Source organism: Alosa sapidissima, chromosome 17 (assembly GCF_018492685.1).
Source record: "Alosa sapidissima isolate fAloSap1 chromosome 17, fAloSap1.pri, whole genome shotgun sequence".
Taxonomy (NCBI): Eukaryota; Metazoa; Chordata; class Actinopteri; order Clupeiformes; family Clupeidae; genus Alosa; species Alosa sapidissima.
Genome location: NC_055973.1, coordinates 20128005 through 20139829, shown reverse-complemented (window position 1 = coordinate 20139829; position 11825 = coordinate 20128005). Strand labels below are relative to the sequence as shown.

Here is an 11825-nt window from a genome sequence, read left to right as displayed (position 1 = left end):
TCTAATCTTTTAATCGTACCCAAAGTGCTCCACAAACAAAGTGGAGAAGCTGCGTTTATCCATTATGCCCCCAAACTATGGAACACCCTGCCTCTGTACATCAAGCAGGCGAGTTCAGTAAATATTTTTAAAAAAGATCTGAAAACATACCTGTACAGGAAAGCTTTTAGTTAACTCATCTTATCCTGTAGACTACATTTTCAGATTATTCTACATCTGCTACTATTGGAGGGCGCAGCCAGCCAGAAGCAGATGGGCTCCCCCTATTAAGTCAGGTTCTGCTCAAGGTTTCTTCCTGGAATATGGGAGTTTTTCCTTGCCACAGTTGCCATATGGCGTGCTTGTGGGGGTTAAGAGGGTTAAGGCTGCCAGTCTTATGACGTCATTTTCTATATTTTTGATATGTTGCTGAGTAGATCATAAACAGCAAAGAAAAGTGATTGATAATGACTGACTGACTATTATTGTGTTACATGCTTCAAATGTAAAGCACTTTGAGCTGCATTCTGTGTATGAAAGGTGCTATACAAATAAAGCTTATTATTATTATTATTATATTACACTGCTGTTTGGTTGTCTCAAAACTTTGAGACGATCCATACTCGCATCAACTGAATCTTACCAACCCGAACTGCGATGTTCCAAACAGAGTGTAGGATGCAATGCCTAATAATCTCACTGCCTTCGGCATAACTGCTAACAGTGCGCCTATTGTTAAACACCTGAAAAATATTAAGCTGCTGTTTTCTTTTCATGATGAGCACTAAGCTTGAATGATTTATGACTGAATGGAACGTTGCGTTTTTAAGCGCCAGAACTGCTTCACGTTGTGTAACAAAGTTTACACCAATCATCATCTTCTAATGTATCCTTATGTTGAGATGTCCATTCTCTTTGCCCTAGGCTATCATTTGTGCGCAAAGCATGTTTCAATGAAGACAGTAGCCTACACAATCTATTTTTATTGTTGTAATATTGAATGATTTCATGACTAAAGCGTTGAAAAATTGTATGCACAGTGTGTACAGGATTACGGCTGGCGGCGCCACTGACCAAGGCCACAGTAGCTTGTGAACTTCTGATTTTCAAAGGGCAATGACGGCCAACGCAGGGGGCAACTCTTCTCTTCTATTTCCCTTCCAAATGACTTTTTATTGTCTGAAGACATCGATCGCAAGAATCTAACATTCTAAGCAACAGCAAAGCAGGGTACTACAAATGCAAGCTAACCAAAGTGCAGTCGGTTCTCCCGCCATGGTTTTGGAAATCACACACCTGCTGTATCTGAAGGCCCACGCATAATAAGGCCTACGACTATCACTCTACACGCCCCCTACTGTACGTCACATGTTAATTTGCTAGCTGATCCTGCCTCCTGGCTCCCCAAAATGCCGCATCATGTGAACAGATCAGCAGGCCGGCAAATTTTCACCTCATTTTCAGACATACGTTGCGGCAAAAAGACGTCTCCTCTTCCCGCAAATTTAGCGTAATCTCTGTGTGAAAAGGCCTATTGTATTACCAGTGGAGCTGTGAAAAAGCAGGCAGGGTCACACACACACACACACACACACACACACACACCACAAGAGCTTGTAATGGATTGATTGAACAGTTCAACACTCACACTCACTCAGCCCGACACTGACACTGCTGTGCCTGCCCATAGAGTGTTTTATTCACTGCCTTGGCTGCTCTGTGGAGTCTGGTGCAATGGCTGCAACCTTCATGTATTAAACTGTCTGTGTGCATGTGTGTGTTTCTTGGCATGTCTGGGTATGTGTGTTTGTGTGCGTGTTGTGTGTGCGAATGTGTTTTATTTGTGTGGGTGTGTGTGTATGTGTGTGTCTGTGTCTGTGTGTGTGTGTGTGTGTGTGTGTGTGTGTGTGTTTGTTTGTATATGCCTCTGTGTGTGTGTGTGTGTGTGTGGATGTGTGCTTCTGTGTGTGTTTGTATGTGTGTTCTGTGTGTGTGTGTGTGTGTGTGTGCCTCTGTGTGTGTGTGTATGTTGTGTGTCCTCTGTAGGGTGAAGCGGGTGGACTTCGGACCCCATGACTGGCTGTCGATGCCCGTGCCAGGCACCCAGACGTGGCTGCTGGTTACAGGCCTGGAGGCCCGGACGGCGTACCAGTTCAGTGTGCTGGCACAGAACAAGCTGGGCACTGGCCCCTTCAGTGAGGTGGTCACTGTTAACACCGTAGGTGAGGACCACACAGGGAGGGGAAGACGGGAGGTGGGTAGGACTCTTATTAGGACACAGGGGACACTGTAGGTGAGGAGGACACTTAGTAGGACACAGGGGATGCTGTAGGTGAGTAGGACACTCATTAGGACACATGGGACACTGTAGGTGAGTAGGACACTTAGTAGGACGCTGTAGGTGAGTAGGACACTTAGTAGGACACAGGGGACGCTGTAGGTGAGTAGGACCAACCCAGTCTCACTCTCTACTCGTCAAAGGTCTGACGCATGGTCAAGGGTCCTTGGCGTCAAATTCCAACGAGAAAGGTGTACCTTCTGCGTTGTTTTCCGACGTGGGGGTCTGTCAGATAGACATTCATGTTAATCCCTCATCGTCAAATATAGACAAAAGGAAATACATGTCCATCAAAGGTGATGCTGTCACGTTAGACTAATGATTTGTTTGAAATGATCTATAAACAAAAATCGCAGACCATCAGAGCCATAGGCTACCTTAGGTTACTTTGATCTTGCATAATTTTATTCAGCTTTGGTGTAGGTAACGTAAGGTAAAATAATAATAATAACAATAATCTCTAACTAAACTAACACGTGCATATTTCTGTACTGCGACCCTTGTAGCCTACAGTTGTAACAGCGCGTAACAGTCGTTTTACTCCCCGTATGCGCTCATTATAATAGGCTCTGCTCCTGCCTAGATTCGAACTCAGAACTGCCTGAAAGTTGCAGACCTGTTCTGGAAATACGTGCATGAACCCACTCGACTGTCAGACAACGCTATCTGCTTCGAGGACTGAGGAGTGTACTGTACCGTACTGTGTACTGAGGACTGTACAGTCCTACCTAATAGGCCTACTCTAAGCAGATAGCGTTGTACACAGGAGACGCTGTAGGTGAGTAGGACACTTATTAGGACAAAGGGGACGCTGTAGGTGAGTAGGACACTTAGTAGGACACAGGGGACACTGTAGGTGAGTAGGACACAGGGGACTCTGTAGGTGAGTAGGACACTGTAGGTGAGTAGGACACTTAGTAAGACACAGGGGACACTGTAGGTGAGCTGGACACTCAAACAGGGATCACACTGATCTGCGGCCAGCTGCAGGTTTCTTATTGTCCGCTATGGTTTGGCAGTGGAGCAGTTAGAGCAGCAATGTTATGCTGGCATCAGATCATTTGAGCGTTGCACTTGGTTCAACTTTCACAGAGTAATGCAGATGTAGACCGTTCATGTAACTTAGGAACGAATAGAACTTCTCTAATAGACCGTTCATGTAACTTAGGAACGAATAAAACATCTTCCAATGTGATCCCTGCCTCAGAGTAGGACACAAGGAATATCATAGGTGAGTAGGATACAAGGAAGATTGTAGGATATAAGGAGAACTGTGATCAGAGTAGAGCATGGGGAACACTGTAGGTGAGGAGGGCATGGGGTGCACAGTAGGAGAGTAGGACACACAGAAGGATAGTAGGACACACAGAAGGAAGCTAGGACACCGTTAGGAGGACGGTAGGACACACAGAAGGACAGTAGCACACAGTTAGGAGGACAGTAGGACACACAGGAGGACAGTATGACACACAGGAGGACAGTACGACACACAGGAGGACAGTACGACACACAGAAGCACGATGGAACACAGTTAGGAGGAGAGAATAGGATATAAGGCAGGAAGGAAGGATGGATGGACAAATAGAGGAATGAGATGCACCACAGGATGCATGTAGGAGGAGAATAGGACACATAGGAGGACAGTAGGATACACAGGAGAAGTAGGCATGAATAGCTCAGAGAAGTGGTCCCTGTGAACGCTATAGGTTAGTAACATACAGTAGGCCATTATGATGATGAAGTCACAAGGGCAATAAAGCTAAAGTAGTCCTTTACCCCCTTTCATCCACAAAGCTCTGAAAGGCAAGGTATCATAAATTAGGACTAGATGACATGTTATGTTTGAATTGTGTGTATAGTAAAGTGTGTGTGTGTGTGTGTTCTCCAGTCTATCCCTTAAGTACGCCTGAACCACTGGTGCTTCTTACACCACCACGGTGCCTCACAGCCAACCGCACACAGCAGGGCGTACTCCTCTCCTGGCTCCCACCGGCCAATCACACCTCCCCCATCGACCGCTACGTCATCGAGTTCCGTTTGGGCGAGAGGTGGGAGGTGCTTGATGACCTCATCCCCGCTGCCGAGACCGAGATCATGGCCAGAGACTTGGTCCAGGTAAAGCCTTTATGAAACACCTGTAACACCTGAGTCTTAATGATATACCTACATTTTTCTGAAACACCTGGTCCAGTTAACACCTGAGTTATTAAGTCGTATGTGTGTGTGTTTGGCTGACTTCTAATCTACCCCTATCTCTCTCTCACTGACAGGACGCCTGGTATGAGTTTCGTGCGCTGGCTGTCATGGATGAACTCATCAGTGAGAGCAGTAATGTAGTCGGAGTGTCGAGTACAGGTGAGGGCTGAGTCGCACAAACACAGACACACATACACACAGCCATGATCTTGGTCTTCACACACACACACACACCAGTTTTCACACATAGCTCTTTGTTGCCCCCCACTGGCCTTCATGCATCCTTCTCCCAGTAGCCCCAGGATGGTGCAGTCTCTCACTGCATCTGGGAACATCATTATACAATATACATCATCCACTATACATTACTTATATATTATAATACCACCTACTATACATTGCATATATTATACACCACCCACTCCACTATACATTACTTATATATATATCACCCACTTACTTCCAGTATATATTATGCTGTATATTACCCACAATACATCATGTGTGTATAAATGTGCTCTCTGATAATGGTGGTGTAACCCTGTATGTGTGTGTGTGTGTGTGTGTGTGTGTGCACGCGTGTCAGACCCCTTCCCCCCCACGGAGATGGCGGATGAGAGCCTGGCGCGTCCAGTGGTGGCGGGCATCGTGGCGACCATCTGCTTCCTGGCGGCCGCCGTCCTCTTCAGCACGCTGGCCGCCTGCTTCGTCAACAAGCAGCACCGACGCAAGCTCAAGCGCAAGAGAGGTGAGACACACACACACACAGACAAACACACACACACACACACACACACACACACACACACACACACACAGATGCATGCCATAACCAACGCAAACTCAAACAGAAGATAGGTGAGACACACACACATGCCATAACCAGCACCAATGCAAGCTCAAACGCAAGAGAGGTGAGACACACACACACACAATAACCAGTTTGGGGTTACTGATGTTACTGATGTGGGGGTACCTGTGGTTGTGGGGTAGCTGTGGTTTGGGGTAACTCTAGTTTAGGGGTAACTCTGCTCTCTGTCCCCTTAGATCCTCCCTTATCAATCACCCACACCAGGAAGAGCATCGAGACACCGTGAGTACTGCCAACGTCTTCAAACACACACACACACACACACACACACACACACACACACACACACCGCACACACATACACCCATACACCACTGCATACAAAAAACAAGTGTCAGGGAGAGAGTGTGTACGTGTCTGTACTGTATGTAAGGTATGTGATGTGTATATCTGTATGTCATCTGTTTGTATGTACAGTAAGTGTGTGGTGTATGGTCAGTGTGTGGTGTGTGTTGTATGATAGTGTGTGTGTGGTGTGTGCATGTGTGTGTTGGGGGGGGGGGGGGGGGTGTTATACCAAGTGGTCATATAGGGGTGGTCGTCTCTATGCTGTGTCGGCCCAAATGGCCATTGATTCACAGGGCCAACACCTACTGCGGATGTCTCTCACAACACACACACTTACCTATGGGGCCAGCACTCACTCACCACACATCACACACACACACACACACACACACACACACTCTCTCTCTTTATCTCTCTCTCTCTCTCTCTCTCTCTTTCTTTCACACACACGCACACACACACACACACCACACACACAAACACACCATGGGAGAACAGCAGGTGACATTTCTTTTCCATTGACCATGTTATGTGGGGATGGTGGATGGGTGTGTTTGTTTCTTGCATCCATGTCGGTCATCCGTGATGTGGCGGTCGTCTGCCAGGTTACTCCGCCTCCACCCCCACCTTTCATCTCACCTGTGTCCCAGATGGAGCTGCGCTCTGGGTCGGACGTGGCTCTGATGAGGGCCGGATCCGGCCTGAGGCCGGCAAGCATCTGGGCATGTGCTGTTGGTCGTGTGTGCCGGCTGGTGTGACTGAGGGCGCTGTTTGTGTGTGTGCGTGTGTGCCCCGCGTGTGTGTTTATGTGTTTATTTCGGCTGGTGTGACTGATGGCGTTCTGTGTGAGTGTGTGTGTCTCGGCCGGTGTGACTGAGGGTGCTGTGTGTGTGTGTCGGCCGGTGTGACTGAGGCCGCTACGTGTGTGTGTGTTTGAGTGTGTCGGCCGGTGTGACCGAGGCCGCTACGTGTGTGTGTGTTTGAGTATGTCGGCCGGTGTGACCGAGGCCGCTACGTGTGTGTGTGTTTGAGTGTGTCGGCCGGTGTGACTGAGGGCGCTATGTGTGTGTTGTGTTTCTTGCCGCAGGCCTCCTCTGTCCCCTCTGCCTGGCATTGAGCCCTACTGGGAAGAGCCAGACAGGAGCAGCCTCAGGGCCCCTTCCGCCAGCCCCCAGTGAGTGTCCCCCCCATAACCCCCCCCCCCTCCCCCCCCAGACCCCCTGTGAGTGTGCCCCCCCCTCCCCCAGTTCACCCCCACACACACACACCGCTCCGTTCCCGCTGCTGGTCTGGCTGTTGGTCCGCCGTTCTCGCATGCGCTCACTCTTCTCCGCTCCGCTCTTCAGCACGGCTGCTGTGGTTCTGATTGGCTGCTGTGGCTCTGACTGGCTGCCGTGTCTCTCATGCAGTTTGGTTGTGCTGCGTTTGTTTGCTGCAAGTGGCTAGCAGGGTTTTAATGTAATGCTAGCAGCTAGCATACAGAAAAACTATTTAGCTAGTTGCTAATGTTAAGAAAAACAGTGCTGGAATTTTATTGTAATGCTCGTGGCTAGCTTAAAGATAAACAATGCTAAGGGATTCAGTGTAATGCTAGTGGCTAGCATAAAGAAAAACACTGCTAAGGTCTTAATGTAATGCTAGTGGCTAATGTAAAGACAAATAGTGCTGTGATTTTAATGTAATTGTAGTGGCTGTTGTAAAGAAACACTGCTAGAATTGTATGTTATATTAGTAGCTAGCATATGCTAAGGTTTTTATGTAATGCCAGTGGCTAGCATAGAGGGAAACTGGCAAGGTTAATGCTTGCGGCTAGCATAAAGAAAAAACATGACCAGGGTTAACGCTAGTAGCAGGAATAAAAAACACTGCAAGTTAATGCTTTGGTGGCTAGCATAAAGTAAAACACTGCCAATGTTAAAGCTAATTGCTAGCATAAAGAATAACACTACCTGGGTTAATGCTAGTGGCTAGCATAAATAAAAACACTGCTAGTAGAGTGTTAATGTATTGCAGTGGAAAGCATGGCATCATGGGCAGAGACTTCTAACAGTCTTGTTGGTCCTGGATGCTTCTGCAGCTGCCTGTGGCATAAGTATGTGTGTGTGTGTGTGTCTGTGTGTGCTTGTCTGTGCGGTACTGTGAGGATAATCTGTTTGTGTGTGTGAGGGGTGTTGAGTGGTGGGTTGGCATAGCGCTACCGCGTGTGTGAAATGTTGTTATTGTTGCTGTCACTGAACTTTCATCCTGTTCTCCATCGTGTTGCTTCATTCCGCTCTCTCTCTCGTTCTCTCTCTCTATCTCTCTCTCTCTCTCTCTCTCTCTCCACCAGAGCAGGCCCCTCTGCATCAGCCCAAGGCTTTTCAGACGGAAAACATCTCCTGTCTCTTTATGGGCAACATGTATTTACCTCTATGCTCAGTGAGAACACAGAAATTAAATGAATTTGATTGATGCCCTCAGTCAATCCATGTCATCTCTGGTCCCTGTTGGTTGGTTCAGGAACCTTGCTTTGCTGCAACTGAATGAGCATTTAGTTCCTGAGGAACCAATAGGGACTCCGCAGCCAGGCGGACTGTAGGTCACGCGTGGCTGAGCTTGTGGCAGGCAGAATCTGGCTTCAGAGTTGCAGACTGTGCTGTTGAGTGGATCTCTAGTAGCCTGTCGAGGACCACCTTTCTGTCTGTGTGTGTGTGTGTGTGTGTAAGATAGAGAGAAAGAGGTGGTGTTAACCCTGCTGATGATATTCTTGCCCCCCCCCATTCACAGGCTCTCTTCGGGGAAGATCAGTCCAGAGAGCATCCCCTCCTCACGCCCCCCCTCTCTGGCCAGCATGGGCCCTCCCGGCCTCTACGTGAAGCATCTGCCCAGCCCTAAGAAGGAGAAGGAGCTGTCCCTCTACAAGAAAACCAAGCGAGCAATAACCAGCAAGAAGTACAGCGTGTCCAAGCATGAGGCCGAGGTGACCACACCCATCGAGCTGATCAGCCGTGGCCCCGACGGCCGCTTTGTCATGGATATGGAGACCGAGGCCTCTCTCCGCACGCGCCGCATCCAGGGCTTCCCCTTCGTGGAGGAGTCGGACCTGTACCCCGAGTTCCGACAGTCAGACGAGGAGAACGACGAGCCAGGGCCCCTGCCCCCCGTCATGGCCACCCTGAGGCCCCAGATCTCCCCCGTGTCCTCCAGCCAGGAGTCCTACTCGCAGCCCCCCGCCTACAGCCCCCGCCTGGCCCACCGGCCGCTGGAAGGTATGAGCATCTACGAGAGTAGCGGCCTCCAGGCCACCGGCCAGAGCCGCGTCTCTCACTTCCACAGGCTCTTCCCTCACGGGCCCTTCTACGGTTACCTAGGTAGCGGAGTGGGCGTTGGCATCAGCGGAGAGGCAGAGCTGCAGCCGCCCTTCTACCTGCCGGAAACCAGCTCGCGTAGCTCGGTGGCCTCCTCCACGCCGCCACCAGAGGGCGCCTATGCGCATCCCCGCCTCTCCCTGGGGGACGGGCGAGACCTGCGGGGCCACCCCCACTACTCCTCAGGCCACGCCCTCCCCCTCAGCCCCTCCCCAGGCCCGCGCTCCCCAGAGCTCTGGCCGCCTCCTGACTTCCCCTTCCTAAGCCAGGAGGGGGCACGCCTGCTCCTGCCCCCCCACCACCGAGCCCTGCCCCCCGACCTGCCCCCCTACCCACCTCCCCCTCTAGGTGCTCCCCCCTTCTCCTCCCTGCAGCTCCCCTCTGCCTTCCTGCAGCTGGAGGCTCCTAAAGCGCCCCTTGGTGGCCGCTCCCCAACCCAGCCCCCCCTTCAGGGTCCCCCGATCCGGCATGTAACTATGCAACAGGCAGCGAGTATGGGCACGCTCCGACACACGTCGCATGGCGTGGCCGTGCCTGTGCTGCCGTACGCTGGCATGCGATTGGGCAGCCCCAGCACGCTGCGCAGCGACAGCCCTGATACCTGGCGTCCGGAGGCGGAGCCCTGGCTGAGCCCGCGGGCGGCCCGTCGTGCTGACTCCGGCCAGCAGGTGGTGCTGCAGCCCTCACGCCTCTCGCCCCTAACCCAGAGCCCCCCCAGCTCCCACGCAGGCTCCCCCGACATCCTGGTGAGGCCCCCGCCCCCTCGGCCCAGCATCCTGCGTCCCTCGCACTCGCAGGAGATGCCCGAGACGGCGCCGCGCCACCCTCCTCTGACACGTGTCAGCTTCTCGCAAGGCTCCTCCCCTGCCTCCTCCCCCACGCAGGGCTCGGCTCACGGCCACGCACGGCGCCCCAGCCCTTCTTACCACGCCCAGATGGCCTACGCCACGGCCTCAACCAGCTATCCCTCCCAGTCCCCCTCGCAATCGCCCTCCCCGCCCCCCCTTGGCGCCCAGGGCCCCCCCCAGCCGAGGACGGACGATGAGAGGCAGCCCTCCGAGCCGTCTGCGCTCCAGCTGGCCTCTGCAGGGTAGGTGGACTCCCATCCTCAGAGCAGGCAGCATACCGCACCCTATGCTAGCGTTAGCACATGCTAAAAAGATCTCAGAGCAGGCAGCATACCGCACCCTATGCCAGCGTTAGCACATGCTAAAAAAATCTCAGAGCAGGCAGCATACCGCACCCTATGCTAGCGTTAGCACATGCTAAAAAGATCTCACAGCAGGCAGCTGTGTTTAGGGAACACACTCATACCACACCATACGCTAGTGCGAGCACTTGCTAAACAGACCTCAGAGCAGGTAGCATACCGCACCCTACACCGTGCTGGCTCATGCTATTCAGACTTCAAAGCTGCCGGCATATCGAACCCTACGCTAGTGCTGCCTATGCTAAACAGACTGTTACGGCTTTAGGCAACACTCCCATCCGCACCCTAAGCTAGCAGCCTCTGCATGGTAGGGGCACTCCCATCCACAGAGCAGGCCACATACCTCACCCTACGCTAGTGCTAGCACATGATAAACAGACCTCAATGCAGGCAGCATGCCGCACCATAGTCTAAACAGACCGTTAGGACATTAGGGAACACTTCCAATCTCAGAGTAGGCAGCATACAACACACCATGCTAGCCAGACTTCAGAGCAGGCAGCATTCTGCACTATGCCTGCGCTAGCACATGTTAAACAGACTGTTAAGGCTTTAGGGAACACCCATATTCAGAGCAGGTAGCATATTGCACTCCATGCTAATGCTAGCACGTCCTAAACCAGTGGTCCCCAAACTTTTTCTTCTCAGGGCCAGCTCACTATGCCGGGCACTAAGAGAGGGCCAGAGACTCGGAGTATATCAGTAACCATAAATAGCTTAGTGCTGTGAACAACAACAATCTACCTTAATTGAATATTCCATTACATTTAATCATAGGCTACTGCAATTTAATACCATTGTTAGCTGTGTTTATATTGCCATCATGTCATGTAAAATGTAGCTCAAATGAAATGAAATGAAATGAATACTAATAAAAAGAATTTAGCATTCGCAAAAGTATTAGCAGGGAGTCCCAAGTATATTTTATTTAAAATGAACTCTGAACTCTGTGTCTTTGCATACACAGCTCAAGTTGTGAACAAGCAATATCTTAGAAATAATTTAAAGTTCTCAAACTATGAGAGTTTTATAAAGTGCTGGCAAAAACATCTGGAATGACCACCATTCTAACTTTCACTCACCTGATGAGAACTTTGAATAGTTATCCCAGGAAGTCCCAGAAATATGACTTGAATAGAGGTTAGTTAGTTATTAACAATGAATTGATAAACTTTTAGAATACTTTGAGCACTGATGCAGTCAGCATAGGCCTCTTACATTGTTTGCAGGTAGGCCTAGGCCTACATTTCATTCCGGTAAACGCAAAACAGCGCCAAAACAACCACCAGTGGACAAAAAGAGTATTACACGTTTACTGTTAAAGGGGTGGTTCAGGATTTTGGACATAGGACCTCATTTCCAAGTAAGCAAGTGTGATATTTATCAGTGGAGACCGTTTTCAACACGTTTCATCCAGTCCTTCTAATTGCAGAGTTCGCAGGTGCTAGGCTAGCGCAAGTCAACGGTATGTGCTAGCCTGCCACTAAAAACAGTCTTACCCACTCCAAAGTACACCCAAGGCAAATATATATTATAACGCCAGACTATCGATGTAAATGTCTGTATTGATGGTTTTATTTCTAACATTATTCTATC

The 11825-nt window shown here is 50.2% G+C and overlaps 1 protein-coding gene across 3 annotated transcripts in view; it reads left to right on the top strand.

Moving 5' to 3' along the window:
• Positions 1–11825, top strand: part of igsf9ba (immunoglobulin superfamily, member 9Ba) — an 89888-nt gene that overhangs the window by 66874 nt on the left and 11189 nt on the right. For 2 of the 3 annotated variants that reach the window (XM_042067447.1, XM_042067449.1), the window contains exons 13-19: positions 2026–2201; positions 4206–4432; positions 4588–4672; positions 5100–5261; positions 5561–5606; positions 6760–6846; positions 8439–10109. In XM_042067447.1, coding sequence (XP_041923381.1) covers positions 2026–2201; positions 4206–4432; positions 4588–4672; positions 5100–5261; positions 5561–5606; positions 6760–6846; positions 8439–10109 — 2454 coding nt within the window. The remainder of the gene's footprint in view (positions 1–2025; positions 2202–4205; positions 4433–4587; positions 4673–5099; positions 5262–5560; positions 5607–6759; positions 6847–8438; positions 10110–11825) is intronic. The other variant, XM_042067448.1, reaches the window with a different exon arrangement.